Genomic DNA, 27,320 nt, shown 5'->3' with positions numbered 1-27,320 from the left:
AAAAAACTGACAGACAAGACTTCTTTGCACAAGCCCATGCTAAGCACCGAAGTTCACAGCGCCTTTTATGAAGTAGACACTATTATATACTCACTGCACAGACACAGAACTCAAAGTTATATGATCTGTAACTTCAACAGTATTATGATGGGAACCACTATCTTCAGTATTTTAAAACAAAATTTTTGTATTTCACAGGTCAAAAGGATTATAGAACAGTACAGACAAATGCCATTCCAATTCCCTATTTGATATTAACATTGTGATTCCCACGGCCTCTCTTCCAGACACAGATTTCTGAAATCAATCTAGCATCCACCTTTTCCAGACACAGAGAAATAAAGGCACAACACAGACTATGAAATGTGCTAATAATCGAAAAGCCAGCGAGTGTCTTTCTCCGATCTCTTCATTCCGGGAGCTTGGCCTATTCTGGTCTGCAAAAAAAACATTTCATTCCAACCGCTTTCAGAGCTTAAAGAGCTGGTGCCTGCTCAGGTGACAATTACTCCCGTCACTGCAGGTTTTCTATGACAGTTTTGGTCTGAGCACCTGCAGTCCACAACTAGATTCCTGTAGAGAACAGCTCTGGTGCAGAAAAGTATGGTTCCCCGGAAGGGTTTAAAGGAGATTGTCAACAAGTCCAATGAGTCCGCCCCTTCTAAGCGGGTCTGAGCAGTCGCTGTCTAGGGCCTCAGCTCAAGGCAGGCCCTCGGTGTCTCCGGCCTGGCTAGCACTCTCTCCTCCCGTGGGTTCCCCCATTTCTGCCCGGCCTTCCCTTACTTCCCCTGCTTCATTCCCAGTCTGCGGTGACCTCCCCGGCTCTCTCGTCCACCCGCTTCCTGAGTGTCTTGACTCTATCCCTGATGCTCCCTATCCACCCACTTCCCGGGTCTCCAGCATCCATTCCTGGCTCTCCCCCTACCCATCTCCTGCCACACTCACCTCCCGTCCGCCGCCGGCCCGGGGGTGTCGGCCGGAGGCCCTGCGGCTCGGTCCTCGCAGAGCACTGAGGCCCTGCGGCTTCTCCTCCGCGGTCGGGGCTGCTTCTGAGCCGCTGGCTCTGGCTCCATGTCCGGGGGTAGGGGGTGGGGCGGTGGCCCAGTGCCCGGGAGACCGACCGTGGCGGGCACGGTGCCCGCCAGCTTCTGCGAGGCAGTAAGCTGCCTTCTAGCAGGGAGCTGCCACCGCCATCATCCGGGGATTTGAAAATGGCGGCGGCCCAGTGGTCAGCCAATCAGAGAGCGGGTAGCGGTTGCTAGGATATGTGGGGTCCCGCCCTAGTCCAGAGGCCCTCTGGGCAAGCCGGAGAGAAAGGAGCGGAGTGAAAGTTAAGGGTTTGGAGGTTTATTCTAACTCCTTTCCTGAATCTCCCAAAGGCAGCCTCTATTCACTAGAACCTTTGCTGCAGACCAGGAAAATGGATAGGAAGCCGGTTACCATTTGATGTTGCTTAGCATTAGACAGGTTGAAAGTAATGACTCCAAAGAAAGGTTCAGTTGTGCATATAAACACTAAATTATTCGTGTGGGATGTATGGCCAATTGCCAAAAACAATACCTGTGTTCTCAGGGATGTCTTCCAACAACCAGGGAAATCTAGTCATGTCTTCCTGTCTTCCAGTACTTTCTCTGCTTGCAAGACTGCAAATGCACAGCATGAAACAAAGGACTTCTAGGGTTATTTTATGAAGATAGGTAAATGAAACGTTCTTTGATTTTAAATGTTGCTAACAGCCTTAAATGTAGTCTCTTCTTTTTGTAGAAGGTTATCCTGAAAAATAACACCATTTGTACAGGCAGATGTTAATGATTTTGTGCATAATAGAACAATTGAAGGCAATCCAAATGAATTGGAAATGTCTAAATACCACTCATTGACTGGAAAGGCTGTCTTCAGCCTATAATGAAATAGTCTTCCCCCGGGAAGAAAATACCAACTCGTTATCTAATACCAAGCAGGCAACCCTGAAAATATATACAAGTAACATCATACAGACTGAGCAGGCTGTATTTATGTATTTATGTAACAACAATTTGCATTAGGAGGGAGGGAAGGAACGGGGAGAAATGATGTGATTATATTATCATCTCAAAAAATAAAAGAAATAATTAAAAATAAAAGATATGCTGGGTGGTGGTGTCATGCGCCTTTAATCCTACCACTCAGGAGGCAGAGGCAGGCAGATCTCTGTGAGTGTGTACCTAGCCTGGTTTACAGAGTGAGTTTCAGGAGTGCCAGGGCCACACAGAGAAACTTTGTCTCAAAAAAAAGGTACGAAATAAAATCAAACATTATAAAAACATGAAATATAGATCTGTGCTGACTAGTTTTATGTTACCTTGACACAAATGATAGCCATCTGAGAGGAGGGAACCCCAACTGAGAAAATGCCACTGATATTGGGCTGTAGGCAAGCCTGTAGAGCACTTCCTTAATTAGTGACTGATGGGGAAGTACCCTGCCCATTATGGGTGGTGCCATCCCATAGCTGGTGGTCCTGCGTTCTATACCAAATAAGGCTCAGCAAGACATGAGGAGCAAGCTAGTAAGCAGTATTCTTCCCTGGCCCCCCTGCATCAGCTCTTGCCTCTTGGTCCTTGCCCTGCTTGAGTTCCTGTCCTGACTTCCTTTGATGGTGAACTGTGATGTGGGAGTGGAGCTGAAGAAACTCTTTCCTCTCCAAGTTTCTTTGGTCATGGTGTTTCATCACAGCAATGTAACTCTAAAGAAAACAAGAACTATAATAATTTTAAATCACTCTATAATTATATTGAAGAAAAAGATGAAATTAATACATTGTTTTCTCTAAGTGGTAAGACTTTTGGCACTTAAAATACTTTTTGTTTTTGCTTTCTTTGCTCAGCCTTGGTGCAGGGAGGAGGGGACTGGACCTGCCTCAACTGAATCTACCAGGCTGGGCTGAATCCCCAGGAGAGACCTTGCCTTGGAGGAGGTATGAATGGGGGGGTGGCTTGGGGGAAAGGCTGGGGTTTGGGAGGAGGGAGGACAGGAGAATCCGTGGCTGATATGTAAAATTAAATTAATTATTAAAAAAATGTGTCTTCCCACTTGAAATGATTTAATTAAGAAAAAAACCCTCACCAGAACATGGTGGTGCATGTTTAATCCCAGTACTTGGGAGTCAGGGGCAGGCAGAGCTCTGTGAGTTTGAGGCCAGCCTGGGCTACACAGTGAGTTCCAGGACAGGCTCCAAAGCTACACAGAGAATCCCTGTCTTGAAAAACAAAACAAAACAAAACAAAACAAAACAAAAGAAAGAAATGAAAAGAAATAAAAAGAAAACATTCCTCACAGTTGTACTGAGGCCTTTGTGTTTTAGTTAATTCTCAATGTAGTCAAGTTGTCAACCAAGAATAGCCATCACAATATTTTAAACATAAAAAATAATTACTGTAGAGATCTATTAAAGTGTTATTTAAGAATCTTTATTTAAATAAAGGTATGATGTGTGTGTGTGTGTGTGTGTGTGTGTGTGTGTGTGTGTAGCTCTGGCTGGCCTGCAACTTTCTCTATAGACCCAGCTGGCCTCAAACTCAGATATCTGCCTCTGTCTTCTGAGTGCTAGGCTTACCACACCTCTTTTGCTTTGTTTTGTTTATAATTGTGAAATAAACCCTCATTTGTGATTTAAAAAAAAGCAAAAAACACCATGACCAAAAGCAACTTACAGAAGGAAGAGTTTATTTGGGCTTATGGTTCCAGAGGGAGAAGAGTTCATCATGGTGGTGAGACATGCCAGTAAGCTGCAGCCATGGTGTCAGGAGCAGAAAGTCGAAAGATCACATCTCTGGCTGCAAATAGGAGGCAGAGAAAACTGGAAGTGGAGTGAGGCTATGAACTCCCAAAGTCAGTCCCCAGTGGCATACTTCCTCTCTACCGAAGGTTCCACCACATAAACATCCCCAAGGGGCACCACCAACTGGGGACCAGGTGCTTGAAGACTTGAGCCTATGAGGGACATTTATCACTCAGACCATCATAGCTACATACTGAGACTTGGTCATACAAACCCAGGAAAAGGCTGGCACTGCATAGTTTTATGTCAGCTTGAATCAACCAGAGTCATCAGAGAGAAGGGAACCTCAACTGAGAAAATGCCTCTATATGATCAGGCTGTCGGCAAGTCCAGAGGGCATTTTCTTAATTAGTGAATGATTGGGGAGGGCCCATCCCATCCTAGGTAGTGCCATCCCTAGGCTGGTGGTCCTGGGATCTATAAAAAATAAGGCTGAGAAAGACATAAGGAGCAAGCTAGTAAGTGGCAGCACTCCTTCATGGCCTCTGTTTAGCTCCTGCCTCCAAGTTCCTGTCTTGCTTGAGTTCTTGTCCTGACTTCCTTTAGTGATGAATTGTGATGTGGAACTAAAAAATAAACCCTTTCCTCTCCAACGTTGTCTCAAAAAACCCAAAACCAGACCCTTAAAGAAAATAGTATTTTCTTTCTTTTCTTTGAGGGAAGCCCCAAAGGTGGGGTGGGTGTGGACCTGGGAAGACAGGGAAGTGAATATGGTCATGGTGCATTGTGAAACTCCCAAATAATAAAAGTATTATGTAAGAAAAAACAAAAAACAAAACCAAGGCTGGAGAGATGGCTCATCAGTTAAGAGTATTTGTTGATCTTGTAGAAGATACAAGTTTGGATCTCAGTACCCATGTTGGACCACAGCTCACAGCTGCCTGTGACTCTAGCTTCACCCTAATCCAATGCCTTCTTCTTATCTACATGGGCACCCACACACATAAGGTACATGCCCACACTAACCCACACAGATAAAATAAGAGTAAATCTTAAAAACAAAAACAAAATCCCAGAGCCAACAGAAATTCAGTGACACTTTTTTTGGTTTGTTGTATGTAGTGAACTGGCCAATGAAATCCCATTTATTGAAAACTACTTAAGAAAGGAATAGAAAAGGAGGGGAATTCAAATAGTAGGCACCACATTTTTATCAGTTTAATTTTTTTTCATTCTTTCAAGACCTAAGCATAGCTACCAAGTGTGTCCAAACCAGTACTGTATGGCTATATGATTTCTTTCAAGGTCTTGTTTTCTGTAATTGCTGGGGCTGTGAGATCTGCTGTGAGCAGGTGGCCTGCAGGCTGGAACTCCAGACTGGAACTCCAGACTAGGAGCTGGTATAGCTGCTGATGCTGTCACCCATAGCAGAAATGTCTTTTTTTCACCCTCTGGAAAGCCTCAATTTTGCTCTTATGGCCTTGCAACTAATTGCGTAAAGAGAGCACACTTTGAGGATTACAGTAGTTTGTATGAGAAATGCTCCCCTGAAGCCTTAGGAGTTTGAACTGGCTTCCCAAGGAAAATAAATATAAAAAAATACAATATTATATTAACAAAATAATAGCAAAAGTCTAGAAAATTCCCTCATGTCTGGGAGTACGGTTGGATGAGGTGTATGTATGGGAGGTGATGGTAAAAGAGGGTGCATCTGGCCAAGCATGGTGATGCATGGCTTTGATTTCAGTACTTAAGAGGCCAAGGTAGGATGACTGTGAATTTGAGTTTCACATGGTCTACATAGTAAGATCCTGTCAGGGAGAGAGAGAGAGAGAGAGAGAGAGAGAGAGAGAGAGAGAGAGAGAGAGAGAGAGAGAGAACAAAGCAAAATGATATTTTCTTTGTTTTCCCCTAAGTATTACAGAGATGATCTATGTCCATACCACATTGAATGTGTCTGGTTTTGTCTGCACTTAAAATGGGTTGAACGTTATTCAAGAAGAAGATACTTGTGAAATGCATATGAAACAGAAAGGGCTGATTTGGGGCCACATAGGTGGCTCAGTAGTTAAGAGCTTTTGTTGCTCTGACCAAAGTTTGGTTCCCAGCACCTTTTAGGCTGATTTGCTATTGCAGCAAATGTTACTCATATGCTTTCATTTTCCCCATTAATGCTGACTCACTTCCTTTTTTTATTCATTTTACATACCAACCACAGATACCCTTCTCTTCCCTCCTCCTGCTCCCTCCCTCCCAATCCCTCCACTCCCATCCCGTCCTCCAAAAGGGTAAGGGCTCCCATGGGGAGTCAACAAAGCCTGGTACATTCAGTTGAGGCAAGATGAACCCCCCCCCCCCCCCCTACCCCCAAGCCCACCAAGGCTGAGCAAGGCATCTGACCATAAATAATGGGATCCAGAAAGCCAGCTCAGGCACCAGGGATGATGGATCCTGATCCCACTTCCAGGGGCCCTTCAAACAGATCAAGTCACACAACTGTCTGGTTTATGCAGAGGGCCTAGTCCAGTCCCATGCAAGTTCCACAGCTGGTTGACTCAATTCTTAATATCAGGGGAAACATTTGGAAGACATTTGTGAGAGCTGGGAAGATGATAAAGAAAGTGTTGGCTACACAAGCCTGAGAGCCTGAGTCACAGCCAGCTGGAACTTGTTACACCACTGTGGTGGTTTGAATAAGAGGGGCCTTCATAGGCTTGTAGATTTGAATACTTGGTCACCAGGGAGTGGCACTATTTGAAAGGATTAGGAGGTGTGGCCTTGTTGGAGGAAGTGTGTCACTGGGGATGGGCTTTGAGGTTTCAAAAAGCCCATTCCAGGCCCAGAGTTTCTTCCTGCTGGATTTGGATGTAGAACTCTTGATTACTTTTCTAGCATCATGTCTGCCTGCATACTACCATTCTTCCCACTGTGATAATGGATTGAACCTCTGAAAATGTAAGCAAGCCCCAGTTAAATGCTTTCTTTTATAAGACTTGCCTTGGTCATGGTGTCTCTTCATGGCCATAGAACAGTGACTAAGACAACCAGTGATGTAAATGTAGAGGCAAGTGGATCCCTAGGGCTCACTTGCCAACCAGTCTAGCTTAATCAGCAAATGCCAGGCCAGTGAGAATCCCTCTAACAAAACCAAGGTGAATGTCTCCTGAAGACCAATACCTGAGGCTGTCTTCTGTCCTCCACACATGTGCACATTCACCTGAATGTTCACCCACACAAACGCATGTGTGCACGCACACAGTGATTTATTATATTCAACATGAATATAGTTTAGAAACAGTTGTGGGGAAGCTGACACTAGCTTAGTAGACTAAGCTGTAGTTGGCACAAACTTTAGCACAGCTTATTCAGGCCCAATATGGCTGCGTTGCCATTGGAGAATTGAAAAATTAAAAATTGGGTGTGTTGCTTTAAGTGAAGAATGTTTTCAGCCCTCAGGTGGAGTCATTTCCGGGCCCAGTGATAAGGCTGTGTTAGAAATGACTTATCCTCAATTGTCACCACAGGGCTTTAGGGACATCTTCAGACCAGCATGGTAAGTGGGCACAGTATACAATCAACAGTGTTGACTTGGGGTGGTGGCAGATTTTGTAGGTTGTATTTAGGTACTTTCCTCCACCCTAAATCCTTAATAAATCACAAATGTGTGGCAGGATAAAGGACACAGCATTTTCTCTACTCTCTCTTTAGTTCTGTGTGAGAAGGAATATAGTTAGGTCTAGCAGTTCTGTTTAGGACTACTTTTAGAACACTTCCCCTTTAATCTTTTCCTCCCATGTGGAAATCACAATAGTTTTTAATATCTTAGAATTTTGAATTCTTCAATGGAAGCAACCTTTCAAACTACTTTTTCTTCTTTGCCTTGCCTCAGTGGACTTTTTCTTCAGCTTTAAGTCATTTTTACCTTACCAATCAAGGCTTCCAACATGAAAGATACTTGTAGTAGAACATTCTGTGTCTTGACTTGATCAATGTCAGCAGCATTCTGGGTGTGATGTTGTCCTTGCAAGATATATCCCTGAGAGCAAGTGAGTAAAGGGTATGGGAGGTCTTTTGCTTATTTCTTAGAATTGCATAGGAATCTACAGTTATCTTCATATTAAAAGCTTAATTGAAAATTATCCTTTCTCAGTAACTCAAATCAGTTTTGGAATGGCATTTATTAGTGTGCTGGTGCTTATTGTTGTTGACATTTAGTGGATAGTTTGCAATCGTAGACTATTTAATACCATGGCTAATGTTCGAAGAGAGAGCTTGGAAAGATGGCAGAGGCTAAGAGAAGAATAAGGTCAATCTAGTTCTCTATGCCCTCAGATGTGACTATTTTGTAAAATCAGACACTTCTACAGCCAAGAACAGGGCTTGTCAGGCCAAGTTGTGTTGAGAGGTCCGCTGTGTGGAGAAGGAAAAGTACCACTTACTGTGTTGTTTGAGCACATGGAGGGCAGGAATTTATTTCTCTTGGTGATTGTTTTTACTGTGACTTACTGTCAGCGAATATACCTCTTAGTAGAGTTCCTCGTGTGTCTACTGACAGCTGGAGAAGGGAGGTACTGGGAGCTGTCTGCACATGAATTTTGTAGATTAAGAGTTTCAGGTACAGAGACGATGAACAACCCTCCTTTTGAACTTGGTCTTACGCTTAGAGGACAAAGGTCTGGTTTGGTTAATGTGTTTACAGCTTTTAAAGTCCAAGAGGAGGGGAGACGAATGAAACTGTTCTTTTGCAGATAAGGATTTACGAAGCTTGTTCATAATGGAATGTACTGTTTTGATTTTCACATGCTATTTGTTTGTTCTAAGTGATGTTGAAGTGAAGTTCACAGACATTGTCACCAGAAACCAAGAGTCACACAAAGAGATAAGCTGAAGTTCTGAGTATTGAATCTGAAATTCTTATGCAACAAAGAAGCCTATGGTATGCCATGTCAGTGGAGACAAATTACATGGTTTTGATGCTGCTGAGCATGGCAGAGCCCAGATCAGATTGCTGGGGTGTGGCAGGTCAGAGCTCTTGACCTCTGTCTTCTTGTTCACATAGGCCTGGCTGGCGATTTGTGGGAGGTCTGAGGTCTATAGTTGAGTTTAGACTTTGAGACAGTGCATTTGTGATTGCCCCTCAGCTTACAAGGCCAAGCAGCTGGAAGGACTTGAGGATGTAGAAGGCAGTGCAGGCCAGTGCAGACTTGGTCTAGTACTACTGGCAATCAAAATGCAGCAGCTTAGCATCAGATATTGCTCTAGATTTCTAGATTTTCTTTCTCTCTGTTAAAAAGTAGTTAATATGGTCTACTGATGATTTTGTGTATCAACTTGACACAAGCTAGAGTCATCAGAGGAAGGAGCCTCAGGAAGGAGCCTGAGAAAATAGTTCTTTGAGCTCCAGCTGTAAGGCATTTTCTCATTTAGTGACCACGGGGGGAGGGGGGAGGGGGGAGGGCCCAGCTCATGGTAGATGGTGCTATCCCCTGGGCTGGTGGTCCTGAGTTCTATAAGGAAGCAGACTGAGCAAGCCATGGGAAGCAAGTCAGTAAGCAGCTCCCCACCATGGCCTCTGCATCAGCTCTTGCCTCTGGGATCCTGCTCTGTTTGAGTTCCTGTTCTGACTTCCTTCAGTGATGAACGTCAATGCTGAAGTGTAAGCCTAATAAACCCCTTCTGGCCCACCTTGCTTTTTGGTCTTGGTGTTTTGTCATAGCAATAGAAACCCTAACTAAGATGTATGGTCTGTCTCAACTACTTAAAAAGTTGTTTTACTTTAAGAAAAGTAATGAATGTTGATTAGAGCAGATGAAAAGAGTAACCTTTACATAAGAAAAAAAAAAAACCTCTGTTATTCAGAAATAACTGGAATTTGTTTAATCATGAATATCTTTTCTTCTCTCTCTCTCTCTCTCTCTCTCTCTCTCTCTCTCTGTGTGTGTGTGTGTGTGTGTGTGTGTGTGTGTGTGCATGTGTTGGGGTAGTATGTGCATATGGAGGCCCAAGGTTGATATTAGGAATCATCTTCAATTGTTCTTTCATTTTATTCACTGAGTCAGGTTCTCTCAATCAAACCCAGAGTTCAGAGATAAGCTCTATGGCTTGTTTTATGGATCTTCTATCTCTGCCTTCCTAGGCTAGAATTATAGGAGAATTGCCTCATTCTGGGAATATGAACTCCCACACATATTGACACACAAAATAATAAAAAACTAAGTACTTAAAAAAGTATTTGGGGCCGGGCGGTGGTGGCGCACGCCTTTAATCCCAGCACTCGGGAGGCAGAGCCAGGCAGATCTCCGTGAGTTCCAGGCCAAACTGGGCTACCATGTGAGCTCCAGAAAAGGCGAAAAGCTACACAGAGAAACAGAGAAACCCTGTCTCGAAAAACCAAAAAAAAAAAAAAAAAAAAAAAAAATACCTCTCCAGGCCCCATGGAACACTTTTGTGAAGGTGGTTGGTTATCTTCTTCCCCTTGTGCGTGTATGTTCTAGGGGTTGTATTCAGAGTGCCAGGCTTATGTGGCTGGCAATTGCTTTTAACTGCTGAACCACCTAGCTGGCCCCCTTTGTAGGACATTTTAGCTCAGTGGTTCTCAACCTGTGGGTCATGACCCCTTTGGGGGGTGAACGACCCTTTCACAGGGATTGCCTAAGACCACCAGAAAACAGATATATTTACATTATGATTCATAATAGCAGCAAAATCACAGTTGTGAAGTAACAACAAAAATAATTTTATGGTTGGGGAGTCACTACAGCATGATAAATTGTATTAAAGGGTCGCAGCTTTGGGAGGTTTGAGAATCACTGCCTTAGATTAAAATGAATGTGTCTTGTGATTTCTACGAGTTTGGTCTTTGTCATTTATAATCAGTAGTGCTTATGTTGTCCAAGCTCCTACTCTATTCTAATCCACTGTGGCTTATTGCAGAGGGAGTGTCTCTCCATTCACATTGGTCAAGCTGGTGTGCAGATTGGGGATGCTTGTTGGGAACTGTATTGCCTGGAACATGGAATCCAGCCAGATGGCTTCATTCTGGACAGTCAACACGATCATTTGGAAAATACTAAAATGGAACATAGGAATACATCTTTAGACACTTTCTTTCATGAGACAAGAGCCGGAAAGCATGTGCCCAGAGCGCTTTTCATGGACCTAGAACCAACTGTTATAGGTAATCTAAATTTGACTTGCTTGTGCTTTAACCAAGTCCCAACTCAAACAAACCAGGCAGGTGAGATTACGAGATTGTGCTAATCTATATTAACAGGATCATGCAGACCTTTCCCAACCTCAGTCTGTACCATGACAAACATACCCAAATGGATGGTAGCCTCCTTTCCTGTGGGATTAACTAGGTAAAGCTCCATTTTTTTTTTTTTTTGCCATAAGTAAGGTTTACTTATTGTTTTAAGAGTATTATTTCTTTTTTTCATTTTTCTTTATTAAATTTTTTACTCACTCCACATGCTATCCACAGATCCTCCCTTCTCCCTCCTCCCACCCTCCAGCCCTCTTTCCCAAGCTGCCCCGCATCCCCACATACCCCAAATTGAGGTCTCCCATGGGGAGTCAGCAGAGCCCAGCACACTGAGCCTAGGCAGGTCCAAGCCCCTTCCCACTGCACCAAGGCTGTGCAAGGTGTCACACCACAGGCACCGGATTCCAGAAGCCTGTCCATAGACCAGGGACAGATCCCGATCCCCTTGCCTGGGTGCCCCCCAAACAGTTCGAGCCAAACAACCGTCTTCTGTATCCAGAGGGCCTAGTCCAGTCTCATGGGGGCTCCACAGCCACCAGTCCATAGTTCATGGGCTTCCACTAGTATGGCCGGTCATCTCTGCACGTCCTCCCATCATGATCTCAATGTCCCTCGCCTGCAGTATCTTAAAGCTCCAAATTTATCGATCCACAAACTTCAACAGAACACTGAAGCTTTTTCCCTGGGTCTGAGAGCAAAGCTAGAATCTATTGGCAAAGAACCTGAAAAATCTGTCATTATCTTCTACAAAAGAGTAGATTATTTGAAAATTATTCCACAGAAACAAGCTACGATGCAAATCTTAAAATTATGGGAAGCTAATTTTTTAAAAATTTATACTTATTTATTTTCTCTTTCTCCTCCCTCTCCCTCCCCTTCATTTTCTCCCTCTAGCAACCCTCCCCTCCTCTCTCTGTCTCTGTCTCTCTTTCCCCTTTGGACCATGGTGGTGCTTGTGTGGAGGTCAGAGGACAGCTTGAAAGAATCTCTCTCCTTCCACCATGCAGATTCCAGGGATAAAGCTCAGGCTATCAGGCTTGGTAACAAGTTTTTACCCACTTTGCCATCTTGATAGCTCAAATGCTATTTTATAATTAACAATGGCAGACTTTGAAATATCCTGTCCTAAAACTTCTAAAATGCAGCTAGAGAAATACTGGAGATAGAAAGGAGGTATTGTCTTAAGAGAACAGCTAGAGAGGAGGGTAGGTTTGGATCTGATGAATATTAGTTATCTATTCCTACACAACAAACTGCCTTCAAATGCAGTGGTGTAAGGCAGTAGCAACCATTGTTTTGTTCATGAATTTGTAATATGTGTGGGACTCAGAAGATAAAATTCTCACTGTTCCACATGATTTGGAGATTCAGGTGGGAGCCAGGGGACTCACTTGGATAGTGATTCACTCACCTAGCTTTCAAGTTGGTGTTCTGAGTCCTGAGCTATGGATACTGCTGGGGCTTTGAGCTCTCTTCACATGGACTGTCTTTGTGATGCTGAGGCCTCATTGTAGCATGGTGATCAGGTGCCAAGACCAAGTATCTCATGGGTACCAGGCAGATGTTCATGGCATTTGTTACCCAGCCCTGTAAGTCACATAATGCCATGTCACCTATTCTCAATGAGTCAAGATAGTTATGAAGACACAAGGAAAGGTATTTGATTCCCACTCCACCTTTTAATGCAAGCATAACAGGTTTCTAAAAGCAAATGTATAATAGGAAGTGTTTTTCTGACTGTCTTTGGAAAACAGTCTGCCTTACTAGAAAAATGCATTCTGTCTATCCTAGAGTTGCTTTCCTTATTAGAATAGAGTTAGAATACAAAACAAATTGATGTGACAAAGTGGATTGATGCCAATGAATGTTAATATAGTGAAAATATTAAAAGGTTTATTTAAATGGATGGGTGTTGCTGGAGACCTTTTCTCCAGGTCCCACTAAGCCCCAGCAGTCCAGTAGCCCACTTATAAAATGAACACACAGACACTTATATTATTTAAACTGTTTGGCCATTAGCTCAGGCCTACCATTGTCTAGCTCTTACTCTTATATTTAGCCCATTTCTGTTAATCTATACTTTGCCACATGGCTCGTTGGCTTACCAATACCTTACATCTCGCTTGTCATGGCGGTGGCTGGCAGCTCTCTCTCAGCCTTCCTGTTCCCAGAATTCTCTTCTCTGCTTGTCTCGCCTATACTTCCTACCTGGCTACTGGCCCATCAGCATTTTATTTACACAGAGTGATATCCACAGCAGATGGGGTAAAAAAGAGTAAGACCAAAGATGTGTATCTACAGGCTAAGTATTGCTCTGCTGGGTGTTATGCACAAAAAAAGTAAGAAACTATTGGAGATATAGCTCAGCTGGTACAGTGCTTGCCTAACATGTAGGAATCCTGTAATCAGTTCTTAAGCTCAACATCAAAGCAGATATGGTGCTGTGCACCTGTAATTCTAGCCCCTTTCTCCTGGGAAGTGGAGGCAGGAGGATGAAAAGTTCAAGGCCTTTTGGAATACATAGTACCTTGCCTAACAACACCAATAAGACTTTTTTTTTTTTCTAGACTAAGAAAAGCCATTTCTGCAGAATAAATCCCATTCCTTTGCCATAACCATAACATGGGAAAAGGACCTGTCAGGGTTAGAAAGGGGCCAGCAGTTAGAGTGAATGCAAGCACTGACTACACCTCCCTCTCTGCAGATGGGGTCCGTGTGGGGAAGTTCCATTCACTCTTCCACCCAGAACAGCTTGTGAATGGAAAGGAGGATGCTGCAAACAACTATGCACGAGGTCGCTACTCCGTGGGCTCAGAGGTCATCGAACTTGTGCTAGAAAGGATCCGAAAGCTGGCAAGTGGCTTCTCTTCAGCTATGAATGGGTCACGCTGGATGCCTGTGATCTTGTGGTAGCAGTCACCAGCCTTACTTGCTGCCCTCTTCCTTCCCCAGCCCTCTCACTCTGGGCCTCCTGGAGATACTTAGGTGTCCTGATGTTGGCTTTGATTACACTGCTACATGGGAAGCCTTTATAATTGGCAGGCAGCTTCCCTTTACCCTTGTTTCTACTATTGCAGGGTATATGTGTATGTTAGCAGAAACTTCCAAAGCTCTCTAAAATGTACTGTTTTCTAATAGTCACTACTACTTGTGAAGATGACAAGGGGCAGAGCTTTTGTGAAGGATACTTGCTGCTCTTTCTCATGGTTCTTTAAGGGTTTGAATCTGCAGATCCTTTGTTAAGTTTGGTTTTGTGTGACCACTGGCAACATAGTGCCTTTCATATCATCATGGATGTAGTGTGTAGCTTAAGAGGTACATTGTCTCCTATGGAGGGAACTTTATTTTGCTTCTGTATGTTGATAATTTTCTTTTATTTATTACTGACAAAACCTTCAGATCATATGTAGATAAATTCATGGAAAACAATGAAAGATGGTCAATTGCTCCTATGGGCTGAGCCTCCCTTATCTAAATGATTGGGAACAGAATTACTTTATTGGTGGAATTATTAAGGCCACTCCAGGATGGGTATTTTCTCCAGGTTTTGGTATATTTGCACACACACACACACACACACACACACACACACACACACACACGTGAATTTTAGGGGAGCCAACAAGTCAAATGTAAAATTCATTTAAATTTCAATTAGCCCTTTCAGTCATAGGCTTCAGGCAATTTTGTGCAGTACTTTCAGTGTGCCAGTGTGTTGACTGCTACCTTTGCTATGAGCTCAGATATAGACTTTCCATTAGTGGCATCATGTAAGTACTCAAAAAAAAAAAAAAAAGAAAGGGAGGATTTTGGAAGATTTTGAAGCTTGGGATTCGAACTGCTCAAACTGTAGTGGAACTCTAAAGCCTTCCCCAACTCCAGAAGGAGCATTCAGGAACATTTCAAAGTAGCTATGTTTGTTGTGTGGCTGACAATGGCAAAAGGGACCATTCAGAATAATTTTGAAGTGTGTATTCCTGTGTGTATTTTTGTACACAGGTGCATGTGGGGACCAGAGGATTCCTTGTCTGTCATTCCTCAGACTCCATCTACTTTGTTGTTTGTTTGAGACAGGGTCTCGTATGACCTGGTCCTGGCCAACCAGGATAAGACGGATAGTCATCAAGTCCTGGTGATATGTCTGCCTCCACCTCCCTAGTGCTGGGGTGATAACTACATGGCACCATGACCAGCTTTTTTTTTTCTTTCTTTTTTACAGTGTAGCTTTTGAGGATCAAACTCAGACTTGCATGCTTATAAGGCAAGCACTTTGCTGATGGAGCCATCTCCCCAGCCTCCTTTCTGAATCTTTTGCCCTTGAGAATTCATATGCTGCCATTACCATCTAGTTCACTAGCTCTGAATATATCTGGTGGAATTTTCACATCGTATGTTCTTTCCACAGGCAGAACAATGCAGTGGACTGCAGGGATTTTTGATTTACCGAAGCTTTGGAGGAGGCACAGGGTCGGGATTTACATCTCTCTTGATGGAGCGACTCTCACTAGAGTATTGCACGAAGACAAAATTGGAGTTCTCTGTCTATCCATCTCCTAGAGTCTCCACTGCTATAGTGGAGCCTTACAACGCCATCCTCACCACTCATTCTACCATAGAACATTCAGACTGTACCTTCATGGTGGACAATGAGGCTGTCTATGACATCTGCCGTCACAAACTTGGTATTGAACGTCCTTCCTATGCTAGTATCAATAGGTTGATGGCCCAGGTGTTATCTTCCATTACTGCTTCACTCCGCTTTGAGGGGCCTTTAAATGTGGACTTAATTGAATTCCAGACCAACCTAGTACCTTATCCCAGGATACATTTCCCCATCACGACCCTTGCCCCCATCATCTCTGCTGACAAAGCCTACCAAGAGCAGCTCTCTGTACCTGACATCACTGCTGCTTGCTTTGAGTTCTCCAACCAGTTGGTCAAGTGTGATCCTCGGCTTGGGAAGTACATGGCTTGCTGCCTACTATACAGAGGAGATGTAGTCCCTAAGGATGTGAATGCAGCAATTACAGCCATGAAGTCAAGGACCTCTGTTCAGTTTGTTGATTGGTGTCCAACTGGTTTCAAGGTGGGCATCAATCATCAGCCACCTACAGTGATTCCAGGAGGGGATCTAGCCAGGGTTCAGCGGGCTGTGTGTATGTTGAGCAATACCACGGCAATTGTGGAAGCCTGGGCCCGCCTGGACCACAAATTTGACCTCATGTATGCCAAAAAGGCATTTCTGCACTGGTATATCACAGAAGGCATGGAACAAGGGGAGTTTATAGATGCCAGGGAAGATCTGGCTGCTCTGGAAAAAGATTATGAGGAAGTGGGGCTGAGTTTCTGATGTAAAGATGACTATGCAAATGAATGCTGAGTTAAAATGTTATACTTTGTTTTCAAGCTCCTATATACCTAATGAATAAAAGGAAAGCAAAATTCAAATCAGCAAAATCCAAAATTCTGCACTAAATTAAATATATCAATATCAACAACACAGTCATATTTTCTTGTGTACAGTAGAATTCAGCTCTGCTAGGAGAACCTTCTGAGGATTACAGTCATTTCAGTCATTTGAACTACTAGGTCTCTTCTAGGTAGAGTTATTTTGTATTAGTTCCTTTTTTTTTTTTTTTTTTTTTCCAAGACAGGGTTTCTCTGTGTAGCTTTGCACCTTTCCTGGAACTCACTTGGTAGCCCAGGCTGGCCTCGAACTCACAGAGATCCACATGCCTCTGCCTCCTGAGTGCTGGGATTATAGGCATGCGCCACCACTGCCCGGCCTTGTATTAGTTCTAATGTCATAGTAAAAGCCTGACTTTATTCTTTGCCCCCCCCCTTAAAAAACAAAACAAACAAAACACCAACCAAATATGGAACCTTAATATTTCTGCTTTCCCTTTCCTGTATCTAAGGTGGAAAACACAAAGATTATGAATGTTATTTTTCTATTATCTATGTATTATACATCATTTAAATCACAAATTCTTTCAGAATATTTCTTTTCCATTCTCCAAGTGTGGGCTTTAACTCTTTAGTTTGGTATTCAAGCAAACAAGCAAGCAAACAAACCAACAAGAATGTTGTTGGGCATTTTTAGAATTTGGGTATGAGTATTCTGCAGGCAAGAATCTTCATATCCTCTCTTCAGTTGCCCTGTCCAGGATTGGGGGTGTGTTTGTTTTACATGTGTGTGTGTGTGTGTGTGTGTGTGTGTGTGTGTGTGTGTGTATGTGTGTATGTCTGCAAGGAGTGTGGGTATGTGAGCATGTTCATGTGGCAGCCAGAAGCTGATGTCATGCCTTTCTCAATTTCTCTCCACTTTATTCGCTAATGCAGGGTCTCTCCATGAACTGGGAGCTCACTGATTTAGCTAGTCTAGCCTCGTCTTTGCATTTATGTGGAAACTGGAGATCTGAACTCTGTTCCTCACACTTGTTCAGCACGGAAGGCTTTATTAGTTCATTTTCTCATTGCTATGAGGACATACGTGACAAAAGCAACTTAAAGGGGGGTGGGTTATATTTTGCCTCCTGGTTTTAGGGATAAAGTCTATCACAGAGAAAGCAATTGCAATTCATGTGTCCTACTAGAAGATGGCATTCTGAAGCCCTTCTCCCTAGCTTCCTGCTCTCTCATCGGAGGTGCTTACTGTGCCTTATAGGGGATGGTTTAAATGTCTTGTTTAGAATGAGTGTTCCATCAGACTCCTCCTCCACACTGTCTTTCCCTAGTGGAGACACTTCTCTCACAGACACATGATCTGAAATGGGACTGTTCACTCTTTTATCTCTAAGTTTTATTTCTCTGTTAAGTCTTACACGGAACTTTCTACTTTCTAGACACATTCTCCAAGATGCTTTGTGTACACTTAAACACTTTCTTCCTGAAAATATACTATTTTCCTGAAATGTGTTTTTTCCTTTAGTGGTCTCTGTTTGTTTGTGCAGATTCTAAATGACACTGTTAACTTTTACTGCCTCCCCGATTTCTTATAGTCTATATAGAACCAGCTACTGTTGATTCTGCTTCTGTAGTTTTTTCAGAGTCTACGTCTTCCTTTTTGCATCATTAAATCCCCCTCAACAGCTTTCCTGACTTTTGTCCTGACTTCCTAACCCCCCTCCCACTGCTCCATGCCTGAGCATTCTCAGAACAGCTTGTATGATCTTGCTCCCTTGCCCCAGGATTTAATGACTCACCATTTCTTAGACATAAGGTATAAACTTCTGCACATGGTGGGTAGTCTTTTCCAACTCATACCAACTACATTTCCACTCCTATCTGTCACAGTGGTCTCATAAATCCCAACCAACATAGTCTCTCCCCATTTGCTAGTATATACTTGGCCAGTGATGTAACTCTTACTTTAGAACACAATTCAAAGGTTGCTTATTCTCTGAAACCTTGGAATTTTATTGTCTTGTGTCCTCTTAGAATAACCAAAGCAATCTAGAGCCTCCATTCACTCCCGCCCAGGATTTAGGAATAGCTGAGCTATGCTATGGAATTTCTCTCTATATTAAAATATGGTATTAAGTAATAGGTGATGATTCTTCCCTTTGCATATACTATATAGTGCTTTACAGTTTTGTTACATTGTTTTTTCTTTAATGTACCTGTTAGCTTTTTTCTTTAGCCACTAGAGGGCACTAGTGAAGTGAATATTTTCTCTCTCTCTCTCTCTCTCTCTCTCTCTCTCTCTCTCTCTCTCTCTCTCTCTCTCTCTCTCTGACTCCCCCGCTCCCTCTCTCCCTTCCTTTCCCCAAGAAAGAACATTTGTAGATTTTATTTTGTTTTAAAATTTAACAACATAATAATATTCAAATGAACATTGTTTCTTAAGTTTTAAAATAAACCCATGGCTCCCACTATTTATAAATCTGGTTTGACTTTTCTCATGTGTATGCGTGTGGTGTGTGTGCTTATATTCATATGTGCATTCATATGTGGGAAAGCATGTGTGTGTGCAAGTGATGTTCCCATGTGTGCACAAGCATATGGAGGACAGATGCTGTGTATGCCTTCCTTAATCACCCTCTCTATTATTTCGGAGGCAAGGTCTCTTAGATGAATGCAGTTTGCTGATTCAGCTAGTGTAGTATTCAGCTTGCCCTGCGATCCCACCTTTATTTTCCAATTGCTGGGATTTATTTTCTGAGTACAGGCAGCTGCTGCACATGTTCAGCTTTTAAGTGAGGCAAGCACACACACCTGCTTTTAAACAGGATCTACATTTGATCCACATTTGAGATTGGCTATGAATTTAATATATTCTATTTCCTTTTAAGGATGGTAGCAGTATGACAAACTTTTCCACAAACTCTTAGTAATTCTTTTTAAATTTAAAGATTTAAACTATAAGTATGGTGAGTACCCTTAACTGTCCCAAGGATGTTCTTACACTAGAAAAACCATTACTTAACCATATAAACTTTAAGTTACTTATGAAGTATTCATAATTAAAGTGGGAATTAAAGGGCTTAATGTACTTCTTCTAAGCTAGCTGCTCTTAAATGTTCTAAACACTATATTTTAAAATATGTACAACTTCTTTATCACAAGAACTTTGAGACATAATCACTTATATGTCACACGCTTATCCTTAGCATAGCAACTGGGGACACAACTAGGAATCAACATTCTAATCCTAGTTTCCATGGAGAATAGACTGTAGTGAAAGTAATAAATGGAATTTAAAAGTCTGTTAGCACGCCAGAGAAATGGCTCAGCTGGTTAAGATGCTCGCTGCCAAGCCCAATGACTTGAGTTTGTTCCATGAGAATTACAAAGTGAAAGAACAGAGTGACTCTTGGAAGTTGCTCTCTGTTGTCCACATATGTGCTGTGGAATAGCGTGCTTATGTATGCACAGGCACACAATAAATAAAATGTAATTAAAAAGTGTGCTATACAGCATCATGAATGAATTGCATCCAGCCGGGTGCTTCCTCTTAACACTGTCTCACATGTCCATGTCACAGTTGCAGGATTTTAAACCAGACATGGTCCTCTGATATTTCCCTAAAACATGATCAACCAAAAACTTGCTCATAGAGGGGATGCCTGAAACATCTGTGGATTTCTGCATTGATCAGTAATTTCCTTCTGCTTGATCAAAGAAAACTTAAGTGATCTCCTTCAAACCATTAATCATAAGAGGGTACATGACGCTCACTAAAGATGACACAGTCTCCGAGAGGACACAGACACTGGGGAATTTGTTCAGTTATCACCAGATAATTGAATTGTTCATGCACATCTGTCTTGGAGAACAATTCAAAAATTGTGTCTTTAAAAAAAAATTGTGTCTTAGGAAAATGGCAAATGATTGCCTGCCAAGAGCTCATGGGAGTCCCAAGAACAGTGTTTACTCAAAGCCCCCTTTGCCACTTACTGATTACCAGGGCTGCTGGGGTAGCAAAAAGCTCTGTAGTCATAGCAGCTTATCCTTGAGTTGGATTGCTATGTTCTTGCAGCCGGCCAGGCTCGTCCTCACCTGTGCATCTGTCCTTCTGAATCGGGAGAAAGCAGGAGGACCAGAGGACTTATGCATGTTAAAACAATGATTGATGTCTGTCCTCCACACTTACCCAGTACAAAAGTAAAATTTGGCATGATAAAAGTAATGGTGGTCTGTGGATATGGCCAGCTCTACCTCCCATGCATTGAAGGCATTACAACTAACACGCTTAAAGGTGCTACTTCATTTCAACTCAGGGTTTGAGTGTGCACACAGACAGAACTCTGGAATCGGAGCTTGCCAAAAGAGAATCTTGTGTTTTATCTACACTCACTGATGCGTTTCGGATTTGGACAACCTTCCAAGTTCATGAATTATCTGCACATTTTCATCATCTGTAAACTCACATGTTGGGGACATACTACTGACCCCATGGGGCTTATTTTGATGTCTTCACATTTGCAGATCAGTTGAGTCTCATGATAGCTCTGTGAGGTGAGTGGATAGCTGGTGTTTCTAATGCTTACAATACTGATTAAGAGAAAGTTCATGAACAAATGGATGTGACTCTGCCACTTCACAGAGGGGAGACCTGGGTTATCTTTCTAACTTCTCTGATCTCTAATCTCTGTCTTCAAAACTGAATATATACATATACCTTGGAATATACTTGTAAGAATTAAGTGAGATATTATCATAGTTTCAGGAACACTAGTGACCAAGGAACTTATAAGATTTACTCATAAACATGTAATATTCAGAAAAATATTAATTTCTCTGTGCTTGGAGTATTGATCTAAGAGATAGGTTGATTAAAATTTAAATATATTTCAAGTTAAAATGCTGGGCAGCGGTGGCATACACCTTTAATTCTAGCACTCAAGAGGCAGAGCCAGGCAGATCTCTGTGAGTTTGAGGCCAGCCTGGTCTACAGAGCGAGCTCCAGGACAGGCACCAAAACTACACAGAGAAATCCTGTCTTGAAAAATCTGAAACCAAAACCAAAAATCAAAAACAAAAACAAAATTTCCAGTAATGCTTGCAAGTGGATAATTGTTAAATCAAAAGGTGCAAAGCTTTGTAATTTCACCAAATATTGCTTAATTGTCTCTCTGACTTGCAGGGACAGGGTGAGTAACAGAAGAGAGTGGATGCTCCATGTAGTGTACTGAGAATAAAAGTGTATTACAGACACTTGCTAATATGAGAGATGAGAAATTATATGTGGTAGTTACAGTAGCATGGCGTCTATGAAGCTGAACACCTTTTCACAGAGTTCAAGCTCATTTGTATTTTCATATGCCTGTGTTTTTATGTGATCTGTCATGCCCTTGTTTGTTTTTGTTTTGGATTAGTTCCTAATGAGAATATTTTTTAAAGTAGCTCTTTATATATTTGATCAGAAAGCTGTGTGCCTTTTACATGCGTGGCAAACATTTTCCAATTTTTTATTACTCTGTCTGCATGTCTCTCTGTCTCTCTCTGTCTTCCTGTCCCTGTCTTTTTTTGGTCATTTGATTATTCTGAGATTCAATTTACTAATTTGTACAGATAAGGCACGATTATCTACACTGAAAGATTCTTGTAAGAGTTAAAACGTAATTACATGGTTATACAATTCCACCTTGACCACCACAGTTAAAATAACATAATTTTTCTAGTGTTACAGTAACAAAGGGCAATGAACTGGGTGACTTATGAAAGAGAGATTCATTGTATCACAGCTCTGAAAGCTAAACATTAGAGTCAAAGAGCCAGCAGCCCAAACTCCCTCTATATGTTCTTGGGAGGGCTCTCCTCCAGACCACCCTCCTAGTTTGTGGTAATGTCTTGGCTTGTGACATAACTTCAATCTTCAAATAGTATTTTCTACTTGTGTGCCTCTATGGCCAAAATTCCTCCTCTCATAGGACACTGGTCATATTGAATTAGGGCTTATGTTACTCCAGTATGACCTCAACTTAAGTAATTACATCTGTACTGACAGAGGAGCTAGGGATCGAAGATTCAAAATGCCAATAGGGGAAATAGGAATCATAGTTCAGCTCAACAATTAGAGTGAGAAACCTTGAGAGCCTAAAAATTTGATAAAAAATCACTTAAGTGCTGAGGCCTCAAAGAAACTGCCCAGTGGGCCATGCCTAAATTGTTCAGCCACATTTCTAAGCTTCTATTTGATTTATTTTTAATTTATTCTTTGTGTCTTTCACATTATACCTCCCAATCCCACTCATCTCCCACCCCCCCCAAAAAAAAAACCCAAAATAAAATTTAAGAGAAAAAGAAAAAAAGAAAGGAGGGGAAAATCTCATCATGGAAGCTGCAGTGTGACACAGTGAGTCACACAGTAAACCCTTTATCCGTATACTTTTTCCTGGAAACGTTTATCAAAAGGAATCATTGGTCTCTGCTGCACCATCGACGCTGGGCTCCTCCTGTACATTCTATTGCTGCCCTGTGTCATGGAGATCCTGCAGCCCTGGGTCCACAGGACTGACCTGTCTCTGTCTTTGTCTTTCTCTCTGTGCATGTATTGGACATTTAATCAAGGGCCTTGTACACACCTAGGCAAACATCTACCATTGAACTACAACCCCAGCTTCATTTTTATTTTGACTTTACCTCTGGTAGTGTGCTGATGTTCACATTGTGTGTGTGTGTGTGTGTGTGTGTGTGTGTGTGTGTGTGTGTTGTGTTGTGTTGTGTATTTTGTCACTCAGAAGTTCATTTTATTTATTAATGATTTGTCACTGTGTGGAAGTCAATAGGACAATGGTCTCTTTTCTGAGAATCTGGCCATTGAGTCTTGCTGTGAGGAAGCCACAGAGTTTTTAATGTGGTCCAGTTTTAGGAGAATTTTGTTCATATTAAATATTCTCATCTTTGAATTTGTCATATAAATCTATGAATATGTATGTAATTTTACACAACTGCTCTGAATCTCAAGTTCACCATTTGTAGCATTGTGGTAACAATGACTTCTTTCCAAATTTGCTTCTTTTTATTCAGTTAGCCTATTAGTTTTCAGATAGCAAAAGCCTTGCCTTGTATCACAGAAACATAAGTATCTGCCACATTGCCTTGCACAGTACTGGGCAGGTATGTGGGTTCGGTGAGAGTTCAATGAAGGGGTCAGGGAGATGGGTAAAGTACTTGTGGTGGTTAGAATTAGAATGGCTCATATGTTCATATGTTTGAATACTTGGTCCCCAGTTAGTGGAACTGATTGGGAAGGATCAGGAGATGTGGCCTTATTGGGAAAAGTGTGTCACTGGGGTCAAGCTTTCAGGTTTCAAAACATATTTTTCCATTCTCTCTCTGCTTCCTTGTCCTGTCTCAAGATGGGTGCTCTCTGCTATTGCTCTAGTCCCATGTCTGCCTGCCTGCTGACCTGCTCCCCACTATGACCTCTAACCCTTTGAAACTGTAAACACTAAGTAAACATGTTCTTTTGTAAGTTTCCATGACCATAGTGTCTTACCACAGCAACAGGAAGTAGCAAATACACCATGCAAGCTTAAAGACAAGAGTTTAGATCCCCAGTATCTCTATAAAAATGCTGGGTAGGCATGGTGGCCTCCTTATAATCCCAAATTCTACAAGGTAAAGACAGGATCCCCAGAGCAAGCTGGATAACTACAATATCTGAGTCAGTGAGCTCTGGGTTCAAGTGAGAGATTCTGCCTCAGTATATAAGGTGGAGAGTTATCCAGGAAGACAACTACATCAGCCTTTACCCTCACCATGCATAAACACATGCAGGTACTTCCACCAATATACAGGTGCCCCCACAATGCTAACATGCTTACACATGTGCACGCATACCCCGCCCCACCATAAAACCCAACAGGAAATTAAGAAATTAGTGCCTCTATGCTCTAGTGAGCTATGGAGGAATTCGGAATGGTATAGCCTCCTGCTCGTCCACAGCTTGATGCCCACTCTGGAACAAATCCCAAATTATGCTGCTTTTTGTGGGACCATCTCACAAAGACGGTTTGAGACAGAACCACAACAGCTGACCGATTCTTAAGCTTTCCTTTACTCTTTAGCAGCGCCACCCCTGGGAGGGATGGGGAACTGACCCCGCAGCAGCAACATCCCTCATTAGCAGTTCCTGTTCTAAAATCAGTTTGAAAGAAGAAAAGCAGAGACAACAGAAGTTCAAGAAGCCACTGGTTTTAATCCAGATGTGAACAGAAGGGGAAGTATTTAGTGGCAAGTGGGTGAGCTGTGCCTCTCCTTGTCTCTGCCGAGGTACAGGTGGAACAGGGAGGGAGGGAGCCTCAACAGTCTCTCCTCAGGCATGTGGACAACAGGGAGGAGCTTGGAGAGGAGAGGCACTGTGTGAATTAGCCTGTTGAAGAAGGGAACCAGAAAGCAGACACAGGATACAGGAGAGACGCTAACCTCCATCATCTGCACAGGCTGGACAATACTGCACTTAAGTGTATATGTACAGAGGAGAAGGAAAAACCAGGATGGAAGCGAGAAGGATCAGGGGGGCACAGCCGTCCTTTGAGATTCAAGGGCACGCCCTCAGTTTCCCTCACCTTTATTCTGGGGCTCTTGTCTCAATGGGCTGCCCTCCCACCTGGTCTCTGCTTTACTTCTTCCCAATCTGTGCCATCAGCTGCGCGTTGGCAGCTGCCTTGGCCCGCAAGTTCTTGGCCTTGTCGATGTTGAAGAGGATGTTCATGATGTTAGTGGGAACATCAAGGGACAGAGTGAACTTGGTGCCTCGGTCGCTTTTGGCCTTGTCCTGGTACAGCTTCCCCTTGTGCTGTGCTTGAGACTGGTATCTGTACCGGCTGCTTCCAGCTCCATTCCCACCTGCAGCGCTTGAGAAAGTTCTTTTGTTCTTGCCAGGCTTTCCTCCTTCCTCTTCTTCTCTCAAAGGGTCTTGTGGGGGCAGGTGGTCAAAGCTCTTCTTGCTCAGCAAGGGTACATCCTCCAGCTTGTTCTTCTTGACCTCAGACAGGGCTGTGTTGAGGCAGCTGAAGACTGGTCCAGCGTTGTAGAACTTGTGGGAGACGCTGGTCCCAGGGGCCCCCAGAAGCAGCAGGAGGAGCAGCGGGAAGTAAGTGGGCATCAGCATTGCTCCCTGCAGTAGAAAAGAAGGATGTGGAAATAGGTGTGAGAGGGAATTATGTCTGAGAAGGACACGGAGTAAAGTCCAATAGATCATTTCTAATGCTCTTCTGGGAGGTTTCTCTAAGTTGACCCCAAGACCAGCAGCATCACCTGGAAATTTGTTACATATTGCAATTGATTCTCAGGTTCTTCCCTAGATCCAGGGAATCATAATAAAGAGCCCGACCACCTGTGTTTTAGCACAGCCTTCTGATCGTCTGGATGTGTACGGTATCCTGGAGACTTGTGGATCTGAATGCTTGGTCTCCTGACTGAGCTGCTTTTTTGGGAAGTTCTGGAGACACAGAAGGAAGAGAAAGTAGGTCACTGGGGGATAGGGGTGTTCCTAGGAAGCATATCATGCCTGGTTGTTTCCTGTCTTTCTGTATGCATTCACTCCGTCATGATGGAAGCTTCTCTATGCTGCCCTGACAAGATGGGCTGAAACATCTAGGACCGTGAGCCCAAACAAACCTTTCTTGCTCTAAGTTGCTCATGGCCGAGCAATGCAGAACAGTTCACTTTCTTTTAGTTCTGATGGTCTCTACAAGCTGAGGATTTGCCAGTCTGGTGTCTCTATCTTGTTTGATTCAGCTTTGCCACTGGCCCCCAAAATGAATAACAAATGTACTAAGTAAGTGTGTGACCGCCTTCCTGGTCTTCAGAACTAGTCATCTGTGCTTATTCTCTAGACCAATTAGATAGTGGGCAGAAGTTGCTTCCTGTGTACAAAAGCCGATTCCATTTCCACCCTACCTCCTTTTGCCTGGTCTGTGGATGTACATTCTCTCCCATTCAGAAATAAAGACATGGATTTAATTAACTTCACTAAAAACCGAAGTGGAAATGACTGGGGCTTGTCTGTGGCTAGGGTTTATCTAAACACCTCACAGAGTAACCATGGCTGCTGTTTTGCAGACCTTGACATGCTGGTACCCAGTATGTGTGTTCTCAACCTATCATCAGAACGTACTGTCCCCAGAGTACATGCAGGCACATACAGTGCAGGTTTCAACTGCTTGTGTCTGGGTGTGCTCTTGAACTTTACTTTGGGCTAACTATGAAACTTGGATAATTATTTTCTAATGCCAGTATTTGAAAATGCAAGAAATATTCTGTAAGTGAATAAACACTGGGATTCTGCTGAGCATTCAGCAGTGAGGAAGGTTGTTTCGTTAGCTGAAGTTAGAGTGTACAGTGGCTTAGCTACAGTTGTTATGGTGCACAGTGGCTTTAGCTGCAGTTATGGCGTACAGTGGCAGGGGGCATGTAATCAAAGGCCTGAGCTCTAAATCACCTTAATGCCAATATGACCTTGGCTGTGTCCTTTCTCAGTTGATGAGTAGGAATGGACCCAAGGCTACCCCAAACTTCCTTAGGCTATAAAAACCAGTCTTACTCTTTAGCTCAGGCTGGTCAGAAACTCAGTATATAGCCCAGGCTAGCCCCAGACTCCTGCTTCAGACTCCCAAGTACTGCGATAATATGTACAAGCCACCCCTCCCCCCCCCCCCCCCCAGCTCATACTGCATTTACCCCTGAGTTCAGGTCTCTGAAGAAACCTGAAAGTCCCACACATATTCATCATACACATACATTCACACATATGCATCTGTGTAATACATACAGGTACAATCATCCACATGCATATATACATGTATACACATGCACACATATACACACATACACATACATACT

General features: G+C 42.9%; 3 protein-coding genes across 4 annotated transcripts in view; 1 reads left to right on the top strand and 2 right to left on the bottom strand.

Annotated features, from left to right (window-relative positions):
- Nucleotides 1–1,210, bottom strand: part of Net1 (neuroepithelial cell transforming 1) — a 34,767-nt gene extending 33,557 nt beyond the window's left edge. For both annotated transcript variants that reach the window (XM_036188374.1, XM_036188373.1), the window contains exon 1: nucleotides 946–1,210. In XM_036188374.1, the coding sequence (XP_036044267.1) occupies nucleotides 946–1,073 (128 nt within the window). In that variant the 5' untranslated portion in view covers nucleotides 1,074–1,210. The remainder of the gene's footprint in view (nucleotides 1–945) is intronic.
- Nucleotides 1,211–10,834: 9,624 nt separating this feature from the next.
- Tubal3 (tubulin alpha like 3) lies at nucleotides 10,835–16,374 on the top strand. The gene is made up of 3 exons (XM_036189120.1): nucleotides 10,835–10,937; nucleotides 13,729–13,829; nucleotides 15,430–16,374. Exons 1-3 carry the CDS (start codon nucleotides 10,835–10,837, stop codon nucleotides 16,372–16,374), a joined length of 1,149 nt encoding a protein of 382 aa, XP_036045013.1.
- An 8,721-nt stretch (nucleotides 16,375–25,095) lies between these two features.
- On the bottom strand, nucleotides 25,096–25,587 carry Ucn3 (urocortin 3). Its single transcript, XM_036187006.1, has one exon. It carries the CDS (start codon nucleotides 25,585–25,587, stop codon nucleotides 25,096–25,098), a length of 492 nt encoding a protein of 163 aa, XP_036042899.1.
- Between the last annotated feature and the right edge of the window lie 1,733 nt (nucleotides 25,588–27,320).

The sequence above is a fragment of the Onychomys torridus genome, chromosome 5, assembly GCF_903995425.1.
Source record: "Onychomys torridus chromosome 5, mOncTor1.1, whole genome shotgun sequence".
Lineage (NCBI taxonomy): Eukaryota > Metazoa > Chordata > Mammalia > Rodentia > Cricetidae > Onychomys > Onychomys torridus.
Note: the sequence above shows the minus strand (reverse complement) of the source record. Positions and strands in the feature narration are given on the sequence as shown.